Source organism: Pezoporus flaviventris, unplaced genomic scaffold, assembly GCF_033815535.1.
Source record: "Pezoporus flaviventris isolate CSIRO_AGI_PZ_B2104156 unplaced genomic scaffold, CSIRO_AGI_Pfla_v1 ptg000901l, whole genome shotgun sequence".
NCBI classification, from domain to species: domain Eukaryota; kingdom Metazoa; phylum Chordata; class Aves; order Psittaciformes; family Psittacidae; genus Pezoporus; species Pezoporus flaviventris.
This window is the reverse complement of record NW_026893446.1, coordinates 1-26,445: the sequence shown is the minus strand read 5'-3', so window position 1 is coordinate 26,445 and position 26,445 is coordinate 1. Positions and strand designations below refer to the sequence as shown.

Genomic DNA, 26,445 nt, shown 5'->3' with positions numbered 1-26,445 from the left:
ACACATCCCCATACCCCACACAACCCCCCCTCAGCCCCACACATCCCCATGCCCCAGACATCCCCCTAACCTACAAATCCCCTCTGCCCCACATACCCCCCCCGCCCCACACATCCCCCTGCCCCACACATCCCCATACCCCACACAACCCCCCCTCAGCCCCACACATCCCCATACCCCACACATCCCCCTGCCCCACACATCCCCATACCCCACAAAACGCCCCCCTCAGCCCCACACATCCCCCCTGCCCCACATCCCCCCCCTCCCCCCCGTACCTGCCCCAGCTCCCGCAGGGGGCGCCCGTGGGGCTCGGCCCCCCCCAGCCCCTGGACTCCGCTGTGCGAGAAGGCGCGAGGCCGCTGCGCCCCTCCCCCACCCGGCGCCGGCCCCGCCCCCGCCGCGGCCTCGGGGGGGTCCGAGGAGCCTGTGGGGGAGGGGAGAGGTCAAGGGGGGGTCATGGGGTTAAAGGGGGGCTATGGGGTCAGTGAGGGGTCATGGGGTTAAAGGGGGGCTATGGGGTCAGTGAGGGGTCATGGGGTTAAAGGGGGGCTATGGGGTCAATGAGGGGTCATGGGGTTAAAGGGGGGCTATGGGGTCAATGAGGGGTCATGGGGTTAAAGGGGGGCTATGGGGTCAGTGAGGGGTCATGGGGTTAAAGGGGGGCTATGGGGTCAGTGAGGGGTCATGGGGTTAAAGGGGGGCTATGGGGTCAATGAGGGGTCATGGGGTTAAAGGGGGGCTATGGGGTCAATGAGGGGTCATGGGGTTAAAGGGGGGCTATGGGGTCAGTGAGGGGTCATGGGGTTAAAGGGGGGCTATGGGGTCAGTGAGGGGTCATGGGGTTAAAGGGGGGCTATGGGGTCAATGAGGGGTCATGGGGTTAAAGGGGGGTTATGGGGTCAATGGGGGAATGGGGTTAAGGAGGGGCTATGGAGGAATGGGGTCAATGAGGGGTCATAGGGTTAAAGGGGGGGGCTATGGGTGGAATAGGGGTCAATGAGGGGTCATGGGGTTAAAGGGGGAGCTATGGGGGTCAATGGGGTTAAAGGAGGGGCTATGGGGGCAATAGGGGTCAATGAGGGGTCATGGGGTTAAAGGGGTGCTATGGGGGGTCAATGGGGGGAATGGGGTTAAAGGGGGGCTATTGGGGTCAATGAGGGGTCATGGGGTTAAAGGGGGGTTATCGGGGTCAATGGGGGAATGGGCTTAAAGGGGGTCTATGGGGGTCAATGGGATTAAAGGGTGGGCTATGGGGGGAATAGGGGGTCAATGAGGGGTCATGGGGTTAAAGGGGGGGCTATTGGGGTCAATGAGGGGTCATGGGGTTAAAGGGGGGCTATGGGGGTCAATGGGGGGGAATGGGTTAAGGAGGGGCTATGGAGGAATGGGGTCAATAAGGGGTCATGGGGTTAAAGGGGGGGTATGGGGGGTCAATGGGGGAAATGGGGTTAAAGGAGGGGCTATGGGTGGAATAGGGGTCAATGAGGGGTCATCGGGTTAAAGGGGGGCTATGGGGTCAATGAGGGGTCATGGGGTTAAAGGGGGGCTATGGGGTCAATGAGGGGTCATGGGGTTAAAGGGGCGCTATGGGGGGAATAGGGGTCAATGAGCGGTCATGGGGTTAAAGGGGGGCTATGGGGTCAATGAAGGGTCATGGGGTTAAAGGGGGCGCTATGGGGGGAATAGGGGTCAATGAGCGGTCATGGGGTTAAAGGTGGGCTATGGGGTCAATGAGGGGTCATGGGGTTAAAGGGGGGCTATGGTGGAATAGGGGTCAATGAGGGGTCATGGGGTTAAAGGGGGGCTGGGGTGTCAATGGGGGAATGGGGTTAAAGGGGTGCTATGGGGGGATAGGGGTCAATGAGGGGTCATGGGGTTAAAGGGGGCCTATGGGGGTCAATGGGGGGAATGGGGTTAAAGGGGGACTATGGGTGGAATAGGGGTCAATGAGGGGTCATGGGGTTAACAGGGGCGCTATGGGGGGAATAGGGGTCAATGAGCGGTCATGGGGTTAAAGGGAGCTATGGGGTCAATGAGGGGTCACAGTGTTAAAGGGGGGGCTATTGGGGTCAATGGGGGGTCATGGGGTTAAAGGGGGCTATGGGGCAATAGGGGTCAATGAGGAGTCATGGGGTTAAAGGGGGGCTATGAGGGGAACAGGGGTCAATGAGGGGTCATGGGGTTAAAGGGGGGCTGGGAGGGTCAATGGGGGAAATGGGGTTAAAGGGGGGTTATGGGGGTCAATGTGGGGAATGGGGTTAAGGTGGGGCTATGGAGGAATGGGGTCAATGAGGGGTCATGGGGTTAAAGGGGGGGCTATGGGGGTCAATGGGGGGAAATGGAGTTAAAGGAGGGGCTATGGGGGCAATAGGGGTCAATGAGGGGTCATGGGGTTAAAGGGGGGGGGCTATGGGGGCAAATGGGGGTCCAAAGGGAGGGTGGGGGGGAGGACTTGGGGGTCTGGGGGGGGTCCATGGGATATTTGGGATGGAAATGGGGGGGGACGTAACTGTCTCTATGGGGTCTCTGGGGGTCTCCATGTCTCTCTATAGGTTTCTATGGGTTATCAATGGGTCTCTAAGGGCTATCAATAGTTATCAACGGGTCTCTATGGGTTATCAATGTTATCAATGGGTCTCTATGGGTTATCAATGTTATCAATGGGTCTCTATGGGTTATCAATGGGTCCCTATGCTGTCTCTATGGTGTCTCTACAGGATTTCTACGGGTTATCAATGGGTCTCTATGGGTTATCAATGGGTCTCTAAGGGTTATCAATACTTATCAATAGGTCTCTATGGGTTATCGATGGGTCCCTATGGTGTCTCTATGGTGTCTTATAGGTTCTCTGTGGGTTATCAATGGGTCCCTATGGGGTATCAATGGGTCCCTATAGGATATCAATGGGTCCCTATGGCATCAATGGGTCCCTATAGGATATCAATGGATCCCAATGGGTCCCTATAGGATATCAATGGGTCCCTATGGGTCCCTATGGCATCTATGGGTCCCAATGGGTGCCTATGGCTCCCTATGGTTATCAATGGGTCCCTACAGGATATCAATGGGTCCCTATGGTACCAATAGGTCCCTATGGTATCTATGGGTCCCTACGGGATATCAATGGGTCCCTATGGTATCAATGGGTCCCTATGGTATCTATGGCTCCCTATGGTATCAATGGGTCCCTATAGGACATCAATGGGTCCCAATGGGTCCCTATTTTATCTATGGCTCCCTATGGTATCAATGGGTCATTATAGGATATCAAGGGGCCCCAATGGGTCTCTATGGTATCAATGGGTCCGTATGGTATCAATGGGTCCCTATAGGATATCAATGGGTCCCAATGGGTCCCTATGGTATCAATGGGTCCCTATAGGATATCAATGGGTCCCAATGGACCCCTATGGTATCTATGGCTCCCTCTGGTATCAATGGGTCCCAATGGGTCCCTATGGTATCTATGGGTCCCTATGGTATCAATGGGTCCCTATAGGATATCAATGGGTCCCTATGGTATCAATGGGTCCCTATAGGATATCAATGGGTCCCAATGGGTCCCTATGGTATCAGTGGGTCCCTACAGGATATCAATGGGTCCCTATAGGAATCAATGGGTCCCTATAGGATATCAATGGGTCCCTATAGGATATCAATGGGTCCCTATGGTATCAATGGGTCCCTACGGTATCAATGGGTCCCTACAGGATATCAATGGGTCCCTACAGGATATCAATAGGTCCCTATAGGAATCAATGGGTCCCTATAGGAATCAATGGGTCCCTATGGTATCAATGGGTCCCTATAGGAATCAATGGGTCCCTATAGGAATCAATGGCTCCCTATGGCATCTATGGGTCCCCACGCTCCCCCCGTGTGTCAGCATCGGTCCGGACCTGCCGGGGCGCTGCGGGCCCGCTCTCGGAGGCGCTGCGTTCGCGGGGCTCTTTGGGGGCCCCCCGCGCCCCCCCCTCGGAGCTCGACTTCTTGCGGTCCTTGTTGCACCACTTCCAGTCGGGGTGCGCCTTGAAGTGAGCCTCCTTCACCTGCAGGGGGCGGCACAGAGCCGCTCAGGCACAGCGCGCTGCCGGCCGCCCCGGGGGGGGGACGGGAACCCCTATAGGGACACGTCTATAGGGACACGTCTATAGGGACACCCCCCCCATATGGACATCCCAATAGGGACACGTCTATAGGGACACGTCTATAGGGACACGTCTATAGGGACACCCCCCCCCATATGGACATCCCAATAGGGACACGTCTATAGGGACACCCCCCCCCCATAGGGACACCCCTATAGGGACACGTCTATAGGGACACCCCCCCCCCATAGGGACACCCCTATAGGGACACGTCTATAGGGACACCCCCCCCATAGGGACACCCCTATAGGGACACGTCTATAGGGACACCCCCCCCCATATGGACATCCCAATAGGGACACGTCTATAGGGACACCCCCCCCCCATATGGACATCCCAATAGGGACACGTCTATAGGGACACCCCCCCCATAGGGACACGTCTATAGGGACACGTCTATAGGGACACCCCCCCCATAGGGACACCCCTATAGGGACACCCCCCCCATATGGACATCCCAATAGGGACACGTCTATAGGGACACCCCCCCCCATAGGGACACCCCTATAGGGACACCTCTATAGGGACACCCCCCCATAAGGACACCCCCCCATAGGGACACCCCATAGGGACACCCTTATAGGGACACGCCCCCCCCCCAGGGATTCCCTCATAGGGACACCACTATAGGGACACCTCTATAGGGACACCACTATAGGGACACCCCCCATAGGGACACCCCATAGGGACATCCCTATAGGGACACGCCCCCCCACAGGGATCCCCTCATAGGGACACCCCTATAGGGACACCTCTATAGGGACACCCCTATAGGGACTCCCCTATAGGGACACCCCCATAGGGACACATCTATAGGGACACCTCTATAGGGACACCCCCCCCCATAGGGACACCCCCATAGGAACACCTCTATAGGGGCACATCTATAGGGACACCCCATAGGGACACCCTTATAGGGACACGCCCCCCCACAGGGATTCCCTCATAGGGACACCCCTATAGGGACACCTCTATAGGGACACCCCTATAGGGACACCCCCATAGGGACATCCCCATAGGGACACATCTATAAGGACACCTCTATAGGGACACCTCTATAGGGACACCCCTATAGGGACCCCCCTATAGGGACACCTCTATAGGGACACCCTATAGGGACACCCCCCCATAGGAACACCCCTATAGGGACACCTCTATAGGGACTCCCCTATAGGGACCCACCCCCATAGGGACACTCCCACAGGGACACCTCTATACGGACACCCCTATAGGGACACCCCTATATGGACCCCCCATAGGAACCCCCCTATAGGGACTCCCCCCCATAGGAACCCCCCTAGAGGGCCCCCCATCCAAAGGGATACCCCTATAGGGACCCCCCCCATAGGGACACCCCTATAGGGACCCTTCCCATAGGAGCACCCCATAGGAACCCCCCATAGGGACCCCCCCTATAGAAACCCTCCCAATAGGAACCCCCCTATAGAAACCCTCCAAGCAGCACCCCATAGGAATCCCCCTATAGGGACCCTTCCAATAGGAGCACCCCATAGGGACCCCCCCATAGGACCCCCCCCTATAGGGACCCTCCCCATAAGAGCACCCCATAGGGACCCCCATAGGAAACTCACAGTAGGACCCTCCCCATAGGAGCACCCCATAGGGACCCACCCCCATAGCGACCCCCCCCCCCCCAGTGACCCCCAATTCCTTCGTCTCCCCCCAGCTCCTCAATCCCCTTGGGACCCAGCCCCCCCAAACCCCACCCAGGATCCCCAATAACCCCACTCAGGCCCTGGGCATAACCCCCCCAGTCCCCCCCAAACTCCACTCAGGGGACCCCCCAATCCCACTCAGGACCCCCCCAATCACCTCTGGACCCTTTCAACCCCTTAAGGACTCCTTTAACACCCCCAAACCCCACCCATGACCCCCAACCCCCTCTCAGGCCCCCAAACCCCACCCATAACCCCCAAACCCCCCAACCCCCCCCCCCCCCCCCCCAGGACCCCCCAAACCCCCACCAGGCCCCCCCATAACCCCACCAATGACCCCCAAACCCCTCCCAGGCCCCCCCAACCCCCCCAGGGACCCCCCAAACCCCATCCAGGACCCCCAACCAACCCCCAGGCCCCCCCATAACCCCCCCCAGGACCCCATGACCCCCCCAAATCACCTCTGGACCCTTTCAACCCCCGTAAGGACCCCTTTAACAACCCCATAACCCCCTCCATGCCCCCATAACCCCCCCCAGGACCCCCATGACCCCCCCAAATCACCTCTGGACCCTTTCCAACCCCGTAAGGACCCCTTTAACAACCCCATAACCCCCTCCATGCCCCCATAACCCCCCCCCCAGGACCCCCATGACCCCCCCAAATCACCTCTGGACCCTTTCAACCCCGTAAGGACCCCTTTAACAACCCCATAACCCCCTCCATGCCCCCATAACCCCCCCCAGGACCCCCATAACCCCCCCCAGCCCCACGCCGTCGCACCTGGAAGGCCAGGTCGTGGTACTGCTGCTTCTCGCGCGGCCCCAGCGCGTACCACCACTCGCCCAGGATCTTGCTGACCGTGCGGTTGTCCTGGTTCGGGTGGCGCTGGTGAACCAGGGCCCGGTGCCGCTTGCTGAAGATCATGAAGGGCGTTCATGGGGCGCCGGATGTGGTCCTTGTCGCGCTGTGGGGTGCGGGGAGGGGGGGGGGGAGTGTCAGTCCTGGCCCAGAGGGAGAGGCGGGGAGGTAGAGAGGCACAGCTGGGTCACAGAGATGGATTCAGACCCATAGAGACACAGCTGGGTGCACAGAGATGGATTCAGACCCATAGAGACACAGCTGGGTGCACAGAGATGGATTCAGACCCATAGAGACACAGCTGGGTGCACAGAGATGGATTCAGACCCATAGAAACACAGCTGGGTGCACAGAGATGGATTCAGACCCATAGACACACATCTGGATGCACAGAGATGGATGCAGACCCATAGAGACACAGCTGGATGCACAGAGATGGATTCAGACCCATAGAGACACAGCTGGATGCACAGAGATGGATTCAGACCCATAGAGACACAGCTGGGTGCACAGAGATGGATTCAGACCCATAGAGACACAGCTGGGTGCACAGAGATGGATTCAGACCTATAGAGACACATCTGGATGCACAGAGATGGATTCAGACCCATAGACACACATCTGGATGCACAGAGATGGATTCAGACCCATAGACACACATCTGGATGCACAGAGATGGATTCAGACCCATAGAGACACAGCTGGATGCACAGAAATGGATTCAGACCCATAGAGACACATTCGGACCCATAGACACACAGCTGGGTGCACAGAGATGGATTCAGACCCATAGAGACACAGCTGGGTGCACAGAGATGGATTCAGACCCATAGAGACACATCTGGATGCACAGAGATGGATTCAGACCCACAGAGACACATCTGGATGCACAGAGATGGATTCAGACCCATAGAGACACATTCGGACCCATAGAGACACAGCTGGGTGCACAGAGATGGATTCAGACCCATAGAGACACATCTGGATGCACAGAGATGGATTCAGACCCATAGAGACACATCTGGATGCACAGAGATGGATTCAGACCCATAGAGACACAGCTGGATGCACAGAAATGGATTCAGACCCATAGAGACACATCTGGACCCATAGAGACACATCTGGATGCACAGAGATGCATTCAGACCCATAGAGACACAGCTGGATGCACAGAGATGGATTCAGACCCATAGAGACACATCTGGATGCACAGAGATGCATTCAGACCCATAGACACATCTGGATGCACAGAAATGGATTCGGACCCATAGAGACACATTCAGACCCATAGAGACACATCTGGACCCATACACATCTGGATGCACAGAGACACATCTGGATGCACAGAAATGGATTCGAACCCATAGAGACACATCTGGATGCACAGAAATGGATTCAGACCCATAGAGACACATCTGGATGCACAGAAATGGATTCAGACCCATAGAGACACATTCAGACCCACAGAGACACAGCTGGACGCAGAGATGGATTCAGACCCATAGAGACACAGCTGGATGCACAGAGATGGATTCAGACCCATAGAGACACATCTGGACTCATAGAGATGCATCTGGATGCACAGAGATGGATTCAGACCCATAGACACACATCTGGACCCATAGAGACACATTCGGACCCATAGACACACAGCTGGGTGCACAGAGATGGATTCAGACCCATAGAGACACAGCTGGGTGCACAGAGATGGATTCAGACCCATAGAGACACATCTGGATGCCCAGAGATGGATTCAGACCCATAGAGACACATCTGGATGCACAGAGATGGATTCAGACCCATAGAGACACAGCTGGATGCACAGAAATGGATTCAGACCCATAGAGACACATCTGGACCCATAGAGACACATCTGGATGCACAGAGATGCATTCAGACCCATAGAGACACAGCTGGATGCACAGAGATGGATTCAGACCCATAGAGACACAGCTGGATGCACAGAGATGGATTCAGACCCATAGAGACACAGCTGGATGCACAGAGATGGATTCAGACCCATAGAGACACAGCTGGATGCACAGAGATGCATTCAGACCCATAGACACATCTGGATGCACAGAAATGGATTCGGACCCATAGAGACACATTCAGACCCATAGAGACACATCTGGACCCATACACATCTGGATGCACAGAGACACATCTGGATGCACAGAAATGGATTCGAACCCATAGAGACACATCTGGATGCACAGAAATGGATTCAGACCCATAGAGACACATCTGGATGCACAGAAATGGATTCAGACCCATAGAGACACATTCAGACCCACAGAGACACAGCTGGACGCAGAGATGGATTCAGACCCATAGAGACACAGCTGGATGCACAGAGATGGATTCAGACCCATAGAGACACATCTGGACTCATAGAGATGCATCTGGATGCACAGAGATGGATTCAGACCCATAGACACACATCTGGACCCATAGAGACACATTCGGACCCATAGACACACATCTGGGTGCACAGAGATGGATTCAGACCCATAGAGACACATCTGGACCCATAGAAACACATCTGGATGCACAGAGGCACAGCTGGGCGCACAGAGACGGATTCAGACCCACAGACACACATCTGGACCCATAGAGACACAGCTGGATGCACAGAGACACATTCAGACCCATAGAGATACAGCTGGACCCATAGAGACACAGCTGGATGCACAGAGATGGATTCAGACCCATAGAGACACATCTGGATGCACAGAGATGCATTCAGACCCATAGAGACACATCTGGATGCACAGAAATGGATTCAGACCCATAGAGACACATTCAGACCCACAGAGACACAGCTGGACGCAGAGATGGATTCAGACCCATAGAGACACATCTGGACCCATAGAGACACATCTGGATGCACAGAGATGCATTCAGACCCATAGAGACACATCTGGACCCATACACATCTGGATGCACAGAGACACAGCTGGATGCACAGAAATGGATTCGGACCCATAGAGACACATTCAGACCCATAGAGACACAGCTGGACACAGAGATGGATTCAGACCCATAGAGACACATCTGGATGCACAGAGATGCATTCAGACCCATAGAGACACATCTGGACCCATAGACATCTGGATGCACAGAGACACAGCTGGATGCACAGAAATGGATTCGGACCCATAGAGACGCATTCAGACCCATAGAGACACATCTGGATGCACAGAGATGCATTCAGACCCATAGAGATGCATCTGGATGCACAGAGATGGATTCAGACCCATAGAGACACATCTGGATGCACAGAGATGGATTCAGACCCATAGAGACACAGCTGGATGCACAGAGATGGATTCAGACCCATAGAAACACAGCTGGATGCACAGAGACACATCTGGATGCACAGAGATGGATTCAGACCCATAGAGACACACCTGGATGCATACAGACACATCCAGACCCATAAGAGATGCATTCAGACCCATAGAGACACATCTGGATGCACAGAGACACATTCAGACCCATAGAGACACATCTGGATGCACAGAGACACATCCAGACCCATAAGAGATGCATTCAGACCCATAGAGACACATCTGGATGCACAGACACACATTCGGACCCATAAGAGATGCATTCAGACCCATAGAGACACATCTGGATGCACAGACACACATTCAGACCCATAAGAGATGCATTCAGACCCATAGAGACACATCTGGATGCACAGACACACATTCAGACCCATAGAGATGCATTCAGACCCATAGAGACACATCTGGATGCACAGACACACATTCAGACCCATAAGAGACACATTCAGACCCCCAGAGACACATTCAGACCCACAGAGACACACCAGACCCATAAAGACACATTCAGACCCACAGAGACACATCTGGATCCATGGACACACATTCAGACCCCCAGAGACACATCTGGACCCACAGGGACACATCCAGACCCATAGAGCCCCCACTGAAGATTTGGTCCTTGTCCTGCTGCAGAACATTGAGGTCAATGGGGGGGTTCTGACCCATAGAGACCCCCCTGACCCATAGAGCACCCACTGTGACCCATAGATACACCCTTGCCCCATAGAGACCCATTGAAGGGGTGGGGGCGTGGCCAACCCTGACCCCACCCACTCAGTCGATAGTGCATGGGGTCACACCCCCCATCTCCTGGCTCCTCCCACAGTGGGGCTGTGGCCAATCAGATGTCTCCATCTTCATGGGCGTGGCCACCCACTGCCCTCCCTCTCCCATTGGCTCCACCCCCTCCATGGGCGTGTCCCCGTTGGCCCCACCCCCTGCAAGTGGCCACGCCCCCATCCAGCTACTCAGTTCCTATTGGCCCCTCCCCCTGCATGCTCCCTCTAAGGGGCAGGGCTTATGGGGTCTATGGGGTATCTCTATGGGGTCACTATGGGGGCTGTGTCTATGGGGTCTCTATGGGGTGTCTGTCTGGGGTTTCTCTATGGGGTCTCTATGGGAGCTACCTCTATGGGGGTCTCTATATGGGTAGTGTCTCTATGGGGCTGTCTCTATGGGGTTTCTCTATGGGGGTCTCTATATGGGTGGTGTCTCTATGGGGCTGTCTCTATGGGGTCTCTATGGGAGCTATCTCTATGGGGGTCTCTATATGGGCGGTGTCTCTATGGGGCTGTTTCTATGGGGTTTCTCTATGGGGTCTCTATGGGAGCTATCTCTATGGGGTCTCTATATGGGCGGTGTCTCTATGGGGCTGTCTCTATGGGGTTTCTCTATGGGGTCTCTATGGGAGCTATTTCTATGGGGGTCTCTATATGGGCAGTGTCTCTATGGGGCTGTCTCTATGGGGTTTCTCTATGGGGGTCTCTATATGGGTGGTGTCTCTATGGGGTCTCTATGGGAGCTATCTCTATGGGGGTCTCTATATGGGCGGCGTCTCTATGGGGTTTCTCTATGGGGGTCTCTATATGGGTGGTGTCTCTATGGGGTCTCTATGGGAGCTATCTCTATGGGGGTCTCTATATGGGCGGCGTCTCTATGGGGTTTCTCTGGGAGCTATCTCTATAGGGGTCTCTATATGGGCGGTGTCTCTATGGGGCTGTCTCTATGGCGTTTCTCTATGGGGTCTCTATGGGAGCTATCTCTATAGGGGTCTCTATATGGGCGGTGTCTCTATGGGGCTGTCTCTATGGGGTTTCTCTATGGGGTCTATATGGACGGTGTCTCTATGGGGTTTCTCTATGGGGTCTCTACTGGGTGTCTCTATGAGGGTCTCTGGGCATCACTTGGGGGGCTCTGAATGCTCTGGAGGGTCCCAAAGGGGTCTCTGGGTGGTTTGTGGGGTCCCTAAGGGGTCTCTGGTGGGTTTAGGGGCTCAATAAGGGGTCTCTGGATGCTTTTAGGGGGTCCCTACGGGGTCTCTGGGGAGCCCCTAAGGGGTCTCTGGGTGGCTTGGGGGGTCCCTAAGGCATGTCTGGGGGCCCCCTAGGGGATCTTTGGGGGTCCCTAAGGGGTCTTTGGGGGGTCCCTAAGGGGTTATTGGGTGGCTTGGAGGGGTCCCTAAGTCATCTCTGGGGGCTCCCTCAGGGGTCTTTGGGTGGTCCTAAGGGGTCCCTGGGTGCTCTAGGGGTTCCCTAAGGGGCCCCTGGGTGCTTTAGGGACTCCCTAAGGGGTCTCTGGGTTCTTTTGGGACTCCCTAAGGTGTCTCTGAGGGCGTTTGGGCCTCCCTAAGGGGTTTCTGGGTGCTTTAGGGACTCCCTAAGGGGTCCCTGAGGGCTCCCTTGGTTCTTTGGGGGGGTCCCTATGGAGTCTCTGGGTGCTTTAGGGACTCCCTAAGGTGTCCCTGGGTGCTTAAGGGACTCCCTAAGGTGTCCCTGGGTGCTTTAGGGGCTCCCTAAGGGGTCTCTGGGTGCTTAGGGGCTCCCTAACGGGTCCCTGTGTGCTTTAGGGACTCCCTAAAGGTGCCTGTGTGCTTTAGGGACTCCCTAAGGGGTCCCTGGGTGCGTTAGGGATTCCCTAAGGGGTCTCTGGGTGCTTTAGGGACTCCCTAAGGGGTCCCTGGGTGCTTTAGGGACTCCCTAAGGTGTCTCTGGGTGCTTAAGGGACTCCCTAAGGGGTCCCTGGGTGCTTTAAGGACTCCCTAAGGGGTCTCTGTGTGCTTTAGGGGCTCCCTAAGGGGTCTATGGGTGCTTTAGTGGCTCCCTAACGGGTCTCTGGGTGCTTTAGGGGCTCCCTAAGGGGTCTCTGAGGGCTCCCTAAGTGGTCTCTGGGTGCTTTAGGGGCTCCCTAAGGGGTCCCTGGGTGCTTTAGAGACTCCCTAAGGGGTCTCTGGGTGCTTTAGGTACTCCCTAAGGGGTCTCTGGGTGCTTTAGGGACACCCTAAGGGGTCGCTGGGTGCTTTAGGGACTCCCTAAGGGGTCTCTGGGTTCTTCTGGGACACCCTAAGGGGTCTCTGAGGGCTCCCTAAGGGGTCTCTGGGTGTTTTACGGGGTCCCTAAGGGGTCCCTGGGTGCGTTAGGGGCTCCCTAAGTGGTCCCTGTATGCTTTAGGGGCTCCCTAAGTGGTCCCTGGGTGTTTTAGGGGCTCCCTAAGTGGTCCCTGGGTGCTCCCTATGGGGTCCCCGTGTGCTTTAGGGAGCCCCTCAGGGCTGTTTTTGGGTTGCTGGGGGGGGGGGGGGTTTCCCCTCTGTCTCTGCCCCCACCTTGCTGGGGCTGCGGCCCTCCTTGTCCCCATCCCTGTCCTTGGGGAGGGCGCTCAGCGACTGCGTCCGGCGCTTCCCAGGCCCCAGCGGCAGCGGCAGCTCCGGGGCCACGATCGACAGGAACCTGGGGGGGGGGGGGGAACACCCCAAAACCACGTTATGGGGGGGTCAAAACCCCCCCCTACCCCATAACCCCCCCCCAAAACCCCCACTCACGCGTCATCGTGGTCGCTCTCGGTCTCGCTGTCCAGGCGGGGGGGCAGGGGAGGCTCCTCCTCGGGGCCCGGGGGGGCGGCGGGGGGCGGAGCCACGGGGGGGGCGGCGGGGGGGGGGCTCTGGGGGCGGGTGGCCCCCCCACAACGCCCCGGTTCCAGCCCCGACCCCAGCTCGGGGGCAATGGCGGCAGATTCGGGGGGCTCTGGTGGTGGGGGGGAATGATGAGGGGGGATCAGACCCCCCCCCCCCTCCAATTAATGGTGTTGTTAATTGGGGGGGGGGGGGTCTCACCTTTGCTCTGATTGGCTGCCGGCGGGTGATTGACAGGCTGGTGGCCCTGGGGGGGCTGCGGGGAGACATCGGGCTGGGAGGGGGCCAGGAAGGGCACGAGCGAGTGCCAGGGGAACACGGCCACGGAGCGAGGCTCCACGTTGGTCCACACTGCGGGAACACGGCAAGACACACGTGGGACACGCGTGGGACACGCTATGAAATGCGTGGGACACGCTATGACACGGTATAACACACGTGGGACACACAATGACACACGTGGGACACGCTATGACACACGTGGGACACGCTATGACACACGTGGGACACGCTATGACACACGTGGGACACGCGTGGGACACGCTATGACACACACAGGACACGCTATGACATGCTATGACAGGCGTGGGACACGCTATGACACGGTATAACACACGTGGGACACACAATGACAGGCGTGGGACACGCTATGACACGGTATAACACACGTGGGACACACAATGACACACGTGGGACACGCTATGACATGGTATAACACACGTGGGACACGCTATGACACACACGGGACACGCTATGACACGGTATGACATGCATGGGATATGCTATGACACACGTGGGACACGCTATGACATGCTATGACATGCGTGGGACACGCTATGACACGGTATAACACACGTGGGACACGCTATGACACACGCTATGACACGGTATAACACGCGTGGGACACACAATGACACACGTGGGACACGCTGACACACGTGGGACACACGCGGGACACGCTATGACATGGTATAACACACGTGGGACACGCTATGACACACACGGGACACGCTATGACACAGTATGACATGCATGGGATATGCTATGACACACGTGGGACACGCTATGACATGCTATGACATGCGTGGGACACGCTATGACATGGTATAACACACGTGGGACACGCTATGACACACGTGGGACACGCTATGACACGGTATAACACGCGTGGACACACAATGACACGTGTGGGACACGCTATGATACGGTATAACACATGTGGGACATGCTATGACATGGTATAACACACGTGGGACACACTATGACTCGGTATAACACATGTGGGACACGCTATGACACGCGTGGGACACACTATGACATGGTATAACACACGTGGGACACGCTATGACACACGTGGGACATGCTATGACACGGTACAACACAAGTGGGACACGCTATGACACACGTGGGACACACTATGACATGTATAACACACGTGGGACATGCTATGACACACATGGGACACGCTATGACATGCGTGGGACACGCTATGACGCAGTATAACACATGTAGGACACACTATGACACATGTGGGACATGCTATGACATGCTTGGGACACGCTATGACACGCATGGGACAAGCTATGACATGGTATAACACACATGGACACACTATGACAGGCATGGGACACGCTATGACATGGTATAACACATGTGGGACACACTATGACACACGTGGGACAAGCTTGGGACACGCTGTGACATGCATGGGGAGCTCTATGACATGCTATGACACACGTAGGGCACACTATGACATACTATGACACACAAGATGCATGCTATGACACACGTGGGACACCCTATGACACGCACGGGACACGCTATGAAACGCATAGGACACGCTATGACACGCGTGGGGCACGCTATGACACACTAGAACACGTGGGACAAGCTATGACACACGTGGGACATGCTATGACACACGTGGGACACGCTATGACACGCACGGGACATGCTATGACATGCATGGGACACGCTATGACATGCGTGGGGCACGCTATGACACACTAGAACACGTGGGACAAGCTATGACACACGTGGGACATGCTTTGACACGTGTGGGATGCACTATGACACGCGGGACAACCCATGGCACACGTAGGACACCCTATGACATGCGTGGGGCACGCTATGACACGCGTGGGGCATGTGGGACAAGCTTGGGACATGCTATGACACACGTAGGACACCCTATGACACGAAAGGGACACGCTGTGACATGCGTGAGACACGCTATGACACTCACGGGACATGCTGTGACATGCATGGGGCACACTATTCCACATGTGGGGCACACTATGACATGCTGTAACACAAGTGGGGCACGCTATGACACGTGTGGGGCACGCATTGACAGGCGTTGGGCACACTAAGACACGCATGGGACACGCAAGCTGCACGCTATGACACACCTGGGACACACAGTAACACGTGTGGGGCACGCTATGACACTCGTGGGGCAAGCCATGACGTGTGGGGCACGCATGGGACACACACGCCCCACCCCCCGGGTGCAAACCGCGCCCCCCCGTCCAAGCCCCTCCCACCGGCCCCAGGCCACACCCTCATAGGTCGAGCCCTGACTCAAAGCCCCTCTCCCAGTCAAAACCACGCCCACCAGACGCAGGCCCCTCCCCCTCCCTTGTGGCCCCGCCCTCTGTGCCTGTCCTAGAACCAGGTAACACGGCAAGAGCATGGCTACATGTAACATGTGAGCGCTGCCACATACGTGTAACATGTGAAGCACCATTACACGCCTGTTCTGAGTCTATGTAACACACCAAGAGCACGGCTACATGTAACATGTGAGGATTGTTACACATGTGTAACATGTGAAGCACCATTACACGCCTGTTCTATGTAACATGCCAACAGCATGACTACAAGTAATATGTGAGAGTTGCTACATATGTGTAATATGTGAAACAGCACTATACGCCTATTCTGTGTCTATGTAACACGCCAAGAGCATGGATACAGGTAACATGTGAGCGTTGCTACACATGTGTAGCATGTGAAGCAGCATTACACACCTGTTCTATGCAACACGCCAAGAGCATGGCTACATGTAACATGTGAAGATTGCTACACACGTGTAACATGTGAAGCATCATGATGCGCCTGTTGTGTCTATGTAACACGCCAAGAGCATGGCTACATGTAATATGTGAGCACTGCTACACATGTGTAACGTGAAGCACCATTACACACCGGTTCTGAGTCTATGTAACACGCCAAGAGCATGGCTACATGTAACATGTGAGGATTGCTACACACGTGTAACATGTGAAGCATCATTATGCACCTCTTGTGTCTATGTAACACGCCAAGAGCATGGCTACATGTAATATGTGAACACTGCTACATACGTGTAACATGCGAAGCACCATTACATACCTGTTCTGAGTCTATGTAACATAGCAAGAGCACGGCTACATGTAACATGTGAGGATTGTTACACATGTGTAACATGTGAAGCACCATTACACACCTGTTCTGTGTCTATGTAACATGCCAAGAGCATGGCTACACGTAACGTGAGCGTTGCTACACACGTGTAACATGTGAAGCACCATTACACACCTGTTCTGAGTCTATGCAACACGCCAAGAGCATGGCTACCTGTAACATGCGAGCATTGCTACACATGTGTAACATGTGAAGCACCATTACGTGCCTGTTCTATGCAACACGCCAAGAGCATGGATACACGTAACATGTGAGGATTGCTACACACGTGTAACATGTGAAGCACCATTATGCACCTGTTGTGTCTATGTAACACGCCAAGAGCATGGCTACACGTAACATGTGAGCATTGCTACACATGTGTAACATGTGAAGCACCATTGCACACCTGTTCTATGCAACACGCCAAGAGCATGGCTACATGTAACACGTGAGCATTGCTACACATGAGTAACGTGAAGCACCATTACATACCTGTTCTATGTAACTTGGCAAGAGCATGGCTACATGTAATATGTGAGCACTGCTACATACGTGTAATATGTGAAGCACTATTACACACGTGTTCTGTGTCTATGTAACACGCCAAGAGCATGGCTACACATAACATTTGAGCGTTGCTACACATGTGTAACATGTGAAGCACCATTACACGCCTGTTTTATGCAACACGCCAAGAGCATGGCTACATGTAATATGTGAGGATTGCTACATGTGTAACTCGAAGCACCATTACGCGCCTAGTCTGTGTCGATGTAACATGCCAAGAGCTTCTCTACACATAACATGTGAGCGTTGCTACACACGTGTAACATGTGAGGCACCATTACACACATGTTGTGAGTTGATATAACATGCCAAGAGCTTCTCTACACGTAACATGTGAAGCACCATTACACATTTGTTCTGTGTCTATGTAACACGCCAAGAGCTTCTCTGTATGTAACGTGAGCGTTGCTACACACATGTAACACGTGAAGCACCATTATACACCTGCTCTGAGTCTATGTAAAACGCTAAGAGCTTCCCTACATGTAACATGTGAGCGTTATGCACGTGTGGGATACATGAAGCATCACTACATGCATGGAGCCCATGAGACACGGCTCCATGCATGTCCTAGAACCACGTAACATGCCAGAAGCTTCACTACATACAACACACATGAAGCATCTCTACATACATGTTGCAACTCATCTGCATGCCGAGGCATTGTTACACGTGACATATGAGGCACTACATGTAACATGTGAAGCATCACCACATGCATGTCACAGCTGTGTGCAGCATCATTACATGTGTGCAACACAGGAAGCATCAGAGCATTGCTACATGCATACAAGAAGCATCTCCACATCCATGTGACACATCAAGTCACACGTGTGCGCCACATGTTGCACACCAGGAACATCCCTACATGCGTGACATGGAGCATCCCCACATGTGCATCCCATGAGAGCGCAACACGTGCGTAACACGGAGCCTCACAACACATGCAACGTGGAGCAGTCCTACAGGCGTGTGCCATGGCCATACAACAAGTCAGGAGCAACACACATGTAGCGTGGAACATCCCTAGATATGTGCAACACAGACCACGCACCCACATAGAACACGCCAGGAGCAACACAACACATATGTAACGCAGAGCATCCCTACACACACGTGTGCAGCAGCCATCCAGCATGCCAAGAGCAACATGGATACAACATGGAGCATCCCTACACGTGTGTCCTGTAGCTACAGAACATGCCAGGAGCAACAGAACACAGGTGCAACACGGAGCATCCCCACATGGGACACAGAGCATCCCTACACACGCGTTCTGGAGCACGCCCTACAGCATGCCAGGAGCATCCCCTACACGTGTGCATCCTAACACAAGACATGGAGCACCCCTGTACACGTGTCCCGTGGCCATACAATGAACCAGGAGCAACTCAACGCACATCTAACACGGAGCATCCCTGTATGTGCTCCTAGAACAGGCAAGGGGCAACACAACACGTGTGCAACACAGAGCATCCGTCAACACACGACACGGAGCACCACAAACACGACACAGAGCATTCCGGCGCACGACATGGAGCATCCCAACGCATGACACGGAGCATCCCTGCACACGACACGGAGCATCCCTGCACACGACACGGAGCATCCCTGCACACGACACGGAGCATCCCTGCACACGACACGGAGCATCCCAACGCACGACACGGAGCATCCCAACGCACGACACGGAGCATCCCTGCACACGACACGGAGCATCCCTGCACACGACACGGAGCATCCCTGCACACGACACGGAGCATCCCAACGCACGACACGGAGCATCCCAACGCACGACACGGAGCATCCCAACGCATGACACGGAGCATCCCAAAGCATGACACGGAGCATCCCAATGCATGACACGGAGCACCCCTGCACACGACACGGAGCATCCCTGCTCATGACACGCAGCATCCCAACGCACGACACGGAGCATCCCTGCACACGACACGGAGCATCCCAACGCATGACACGGAGCATCCCTGCACACGACACGGAGCATCCCAACGCATGACACGGAGCATCGCTGCACACGACACGGAGCATCCCGGCGTGTGACACGGAGCATCCCAATGCGTGACACGGAGCATCCCAACGCGTGACACGGAGCACCCCTACACACGACACGGAGCACCCCTACACACGACACGGAGCACCCCAACACACGACATGGAGTATCCCAACGCATGACACGGAGCACCCCTACGGACAACATGGAGCATCCCAACGCGTGACACGGAGCATCCCAATGCATGACACGGAGCATCCCTGCACACAACACGGAGCATCCCTACACATGACATGGAGCACCCCTACACACGACACGGATCACCCCTACACACGACACGGAGCATCCCTACACATGACACGGAGCATCCCTACACAGAGCATCCCTACACACGACACAGAGCACCCCCTCACACGACACGGAGCATCCCTACACACGACACGGAGCACCCCTACACACGACACGGAGCACCCCTACACACGACACGGAGCATCCCAAAGCATGACACGGAGCATCCCTACACAGAGCATCCCTACACACGACACAGAGCACCCCCTCACACGACACGGAGCACCCCTACACACGACACGGAGCATCCCTACACACGACACGGAGCATCCCTACACACGACACGGAGCATCCCTACACACGACACGGAGCATCCCCACACACGACACGGAGCACCCCTACACACGACACGGAGCATCCCCACACACAACACGGAGCACCCCTACACACGACAAGGAGCACCCCTACACACGACACGGAGCACCCCTACACATGATACGGAGCACCCCTACACACGACACGGAGCACCCCTACACACGACACAGAGCACCCCTACACACGACACAGAGCACCCCTACACACAACACGGAACATCCCTACACACAACACGGCACATCCCTACACGACACGGAGCATCCCTATCAACAACATGGAGCATCCCTATGCACAAAACGGAGCACCCTACACACGACATGGAACATCCCTACACATGACACGGAGCATCCCAATGCATACCATGGAGCATCCCTACACATGACATGGAGCATCCCTACGCATGACACGGAGCATCCCCATGCATGACAGGGAGCACCCCCTATGCACAACATGGAGCATCCCTATACACGACGTGGAGCATCCCTATGCACGACATGGAACATCCCCTATGCATGACACGGAGCATCCCAACACATGGCACAAAGCATCCCTATACAGGACACAGAGCATCCCTACAAATGACACGGAGCATCCCTACAAATGACACACAACATCCCTACAAATGACACACAACATCCCTATGCACGACACGGAGCATCCCTATGCACGACACGGAGCATCCCAACAAACGGCACGGAGCATCCCTACGCACGAGACGGAGCATCCCTACGCACGACACGGAGCATCCCTACAAATGACACACAACATCCCTACAAATGACACACAACATCCCTATGCATGACACGGAGCATCCCCATGCATGACACAGAACATCCCCTATGCACGACACGGAGCATCCCAACAAATGGCACGGAGCATCCCTATGCACGACACGGAGCATCCCTACGCATGACACGGAGCATCCCTACGCACGACACGGAGCACCCCAACGCATGGCACAGAGCATCCCTATCAGGACATGGAACATCCCTACACACGACACGGAACATCCCTACGTACAACACGGAGCATCCCAACGCATGGCACGGAGCATCCCTATATGTAACACAGAGCATCCCTATACGTAACACGGAGCATCCCTATAGGTAACATGGAGGCATCCCTATAGGTAACACGGAGCATCCCTATATGTAACACGGAGCATCCCTATAGGTAACACGGAGCATCCCTATAGGTAACATGGAGGCATCCCTATAGGTAACACTGAGCATCCCTATATGTAACACGGAGCATCCCTATCCCTGACCCCACACACGTGTCCCGCGCTCACAACCACCACATTCCCCCCCCCCCCCCCACGTGTGTGCATGCGGGAGCCGTGTCCCCGGGCGGGAACACGCGTGTGTGGCCGTGGCTCCGGACACGGCGCTGCCTCCACAGTGGAGCCCCATGGGGGGATGTGGGGAGGGGGAATGGGGGGGTGCAGATGGGATTTGGGGGGGAGATGAAGGGGATGGAGGGGATGGGAGTGGGACATGGGGGGGAATGTCGGAGGGGACATAGGGGAGACGTGGGGGGGGATGTGGGGATGATACGGGGGTATGAGGGGGATATAGGGGGTATATAAGGGGGATATGGGGGGTACGAGGGGATATGGGGGTGGTATGAAGGGGATATGGAGGGGTACGAGGGGGATATAGGGGGAGTACGAGGGGGATATGGGGGAGTATGAGGGGGATATGGGGGTGGTATGAAGGGGATATGAGGGGGTACGAGGGGGATATGGGGGTGGTATGAGGGGGATATGGGGGTGGAATGAAGGGGATATGAGGGGGTACGAGGGGGATATGGGGGGGGTTACGAGGGGGATATGGGGAGTATGAGGGGGGATATGGGGCAGAAATGAGTGGGATGTGGATGGGATATGGGGGTCCAATAGGAAAACTGAGGCATAGGCATGCCCAGACCCTCCCATTCCCATCAGTGACCCAGGTCCCCCCCACAGACCCACCTCAAAACCCCCATCCCATCCCAGACCCCCCAAATCCCCCGCAAAGACCCTCAAATCTCCCCTAAACCCTCCCAGCCCCCCACGTCAGGATCTCCATGGGGGGCACAGATGCCCCCAAAACCCTTCATATCCCCCAACCCCCCTCTATACCCCCCCATAGGCTCCCCAACCCCCTCTGGACCACCCAAAACCCCTCAAATCCCCCCATAATCCCTCCCAGGACCCTTCCATCCCCTCACAGACCCCAACATCTCCTCACACCCCCCCCCAAAGCCCCTCAGAAACCCCAAAATCTCTTCAACCGCCCCCAAATCTCCTGAACCCCACCCAAATCACCCCAACACCCCCCAAAACTACAAAGCCCATCCCCAGACCCCAATACCTCCTTACAAACCACCCCAAATCCCCTCAGAAACCCCAAACCCCCCAAAAATCACCTCAACCCCCCCAAAACCACAAATCAATTCCCAGACCGTGACACTTCCACACAAAATGCCCCAAAATCCCTGAGAAACCCCAAATCGCCTCAAAGACCCCCAAAAATGAGCCCCAAAATCACCCCAACCCCCCAAACCACAAATCCCATCCGAAACCCCAACATTTCCACACAGAACCCCCCAAACCCCTTATAAACCAACTCAAAACCCTTAAAATCACCTAAACCCCCCAAATGACCTCCAAACCCCTCCCAAACCTTCACAAAAGGTCCCAAAATCAGCTCAACCCCCTCAGAACCCCTCATTTCACCTCACAGAACCCCCTAATCCCCATTAGAAACCCCCCAAACTCCCTCAGATCCCAACATCCCCACACACACCCCCCCCAAATCCCCTCATAGACCCCACCCCCCCCACAAATCCCTTCAGAACCCCCAAATTCCTTCACAACCCCCCTCAAAACCCATAAATCCCACCATAAACCCCCAAATCTCCACACAAAACACCCCAAAACCCCCTCATAACCCCCCAAAACACCCAAATCCCCTCAAAAAAGGCCCTGAAACGCCCCAAATCCCCTCACAGACCCCTTAAACCAGGTAAATCCCTTCAGAAAACCCCAAATTTCCTCACAAAACCCCTCAAAATCCCCCCCAACCCATAAATCCCATCACAAACCCCAACATCTCCACACAACCCCCCCCAAACCCACACAAAACGCCCCAAATTCCCTCAGGAACACCAAAATCACCACATAAACGCCCTCCCCCCCCCCCCCCCGATCCCTTTGTAGACCCCCAAATCCCTCACAAAACCCAACATTTCCATACAAAACACCCCCAAATCCACACAAAACGCCCCAAAAGCCCTCACAGACCCCATCATCTCCTCACAAAACACCCAAAATCCACAGAAATTGCCTCAAATCTCCTCACAGACCCCCCCATCCCCTTATAGACCCCCTCATCTCCACACAAAACACCCCAAATCCACACAAATCGCCCCAAATCTCCTCATGGACCCCTTCATCTCCACCCAAAACACCCCAAATGCCCATAAACACCCCAAATCGACACAAAACACCCAAAATCCTCATAAATCACCTCAAGTCTCCTCATAGACCCCTTCATCTCCACACAAAACACCCAAAAATCCTCACAAAACACCCAAAATCCACACAAATCGCCCCAAATCTCCTCACAGACCCCTCATCTCCACACAAAACACCCCAAATCCACACAAAACACCCAAACCCCTCACAAATCGCCCCAAATCTCCTCACAGACCCCCCCATCCCCTCATAGACCCCCTCATCTCTACACAAAACCCCCAAAACCCACACAAATCGCCCCAAATCTCTCCATAGACCCCCCTCATCTCCACACAGAACACCCCAAATCGACATAAAACACCCCAAATCCACACAAATCGCCCCAAATCCTCTCATGGACCCCTTCATCTTCACACAAAACACCCCAAATGCCCATAAAACACCCCAAATCGACACAAAACACCCAAAATCCCCACAAATCACCTCAAGTCTCCACACAGACCCCTTCATCTCCACACAAAACCCCTCAATCCTCACAAAACACCCAAAATCCACACAAAAACACCCAAAACCCACACAACTCACCCCAAATCTCCTCACAGACCCCCCCATCCCCTCACAGACCCCCTCATCTCCACACAAAACACCCAAAATCCACACAAAACACCCCAAATCCACACAAAACACCCCAAATCCTCACAAATCGCCCCAAACCTCCCCATGGACCCCCTCATCTCCACACAAAACACCCCAAATCGACACAAAACACCCAAAATCCTCACAAACCACCATCAAATCACAAAACCCCCTCCTCTCCACACGAACCCCCCCAAATCCTCACAAACCCCCCAAAATCGCCAGAAATCACCCCAAATCTCCTCATAGACCCCTTCATCTCCACACAAAACACCCGAAATCCTCACAAAACACCAAAAATCCTCACAAATCGCCCCAAATCTCCTCACAGACCCCTTCATCTCCACACAAAACACCCCAAATCCACACGAAACACCCAAAATGCTCACAAATCACCCCAAACCTCCTCATAGACCCCTTCATCTCCACACAAAACACCCCAAATCGACACAAAACCCCCAAATCCTCACAAAACACCCCAAATCCTCACAAATCGCCCCAAATCACCTCATAGAACCCTTCATCTCCACACAAAACACCCGAAATCCTCACAAAACACCCGAAATCCTCACAAAACACCCAAAATCCTCACAAACCGCCCCAAATCTCCTCATAGACCCCCTCATCTCCACACAAAACACCCCAAATCCACACAAAACACCCCAAATCGCCAGAAATCGACCCAAATCTCCTCAGACTCCTTCATTTCCACAGAAAACACCCCGAATCCACACAAAACCCCCAAAATCCTCACAAATCGCCCCAAATCTCCTCATAGACCCCTTCATCTCCACACAAAACACCCAAAATCCTCACAAACCGCCCCAAATCTCCTCATAGACCCCCCCATCCCCTTACAGACCCCATCATCTCCACACAAAACACCCCAAAATCCACACAAATCGCCCCAAATCTCTCCATAGACCCCCTCATCTCCACACAAAACACCCAAAATCCACACAAATCGCCCCAATTCTCCTCATAGACCCCCTCATCTTCACACAAAACACCCCAAATCCACACAAAACACCCGAAATCCTCACAAGTCGCCCAAAATCTCCTCACAGACCCCCCCATCCCCTCACAGACCCCCTTCATCTCCACACAAAACACCCAAAATCCACACAAATCGCCCCAAATCTCCTCACAGCCCCCCCATCCCCTCACAGACCCCTTCATCTCCACACAAGACACCCAAAATCACACAAAACACCCCAAAATCCTCACAAATCGCCCCAAATCTCTCCATAGACCCCCTCATCTCCACACAAAACACCCCAAATCGACACAAACCCCCCCCAAATCCACACAAAACCCCCAAAATCCCCACAAATCTCCCCAAATCTCCTCAGAGCCCCCCCCCCATCCCCCGCGTCCCCTCACACGGCGCCCCTCCCCCCGCACTGACCGAACATGCCGAGGCCTCTCCGCGGGGCGGTGGCGGGGGGCAGGGCGGTGGAGGACATGGTGGGGGGAGGGGAGGGGTTCCCGGTACCGGGGGGTTCGTGTGGGGGGGGAGGGGAGGGGAGGGGGGGGAGGGGGGGACCCGAACACGGGGCCGCGGCCTCCGCCCGCCCGCGCCGCGCGCGCCAGCAAAGGGCGGCCGCGCCGCCCCCCCCCTCCCCTCCCCTCCCCTCCCCCCCCCGCAGCTCGGGCTCTTCCCGCCCCCCTCCCCCCCCCTACACCCACCCCGACCGCCGCGCATGCGCAGAGCGGCGACGCCCATTGGACGGCGCCCGCGCGTATGCAAATGAGATGGGGGGGGAGGAGGGGGGAACCGCTACAACAACGGACACCGCCCCCCCCCCAACCCCCACACACCCCTTACCAGCGGGGCCACGCCCCCTCCCCCCTGTAGCCACGCCCCTCTCCGTAGCCACGCCCCCTCCCCCCCCTAGCCACGCCCCCTCTCCCCCCCGTAGCCACGCCCCCTCTTTCCCCGGACAAGGGAGGGGCGGGGGGGGGGGGACGACGACGTCACGTGGCTAACCA

General features: G+C 55.4%; 1 protein-coding gene across 1 annotated transcript in view; it reads right to left on the bottom strand.

Annotated features, from left to right (window-relative positions):
* The window catches only part of LOC133264637 (protein capicua homolog), a gene marked incomplete at its 3' end in the record, with an annotated part of 39,215 nt that extends 13,293 nt beyond the window's left edge, over window positions 1-25,922 (bottom strand). Inside the window, 8 exon segments of the mRNA XM_061444469.1 lie at window positions 279-428; window positions 3,903-4,052; window positions 6,611-6,757; window positions 6,759-6,794; window positions 13,361-13,484; window positions 13,577-13,778; window positions 13,868-14,017; window positions 25,862-25,922. Coding sequence (XP_061300453.1) covers window positions 279-428; window positions 3,903-4,052; window positions 6,611-6,757; window positions 6,759-6,794; window positions 13,361-13,484; window positions 13,577-13,778; window positions 13,868-14,017; window positions 25,862-25,919 — 1,017 coding nt within the window.
* Window positions 25,923-26,445: the final 523 nt, after the last annotated feature.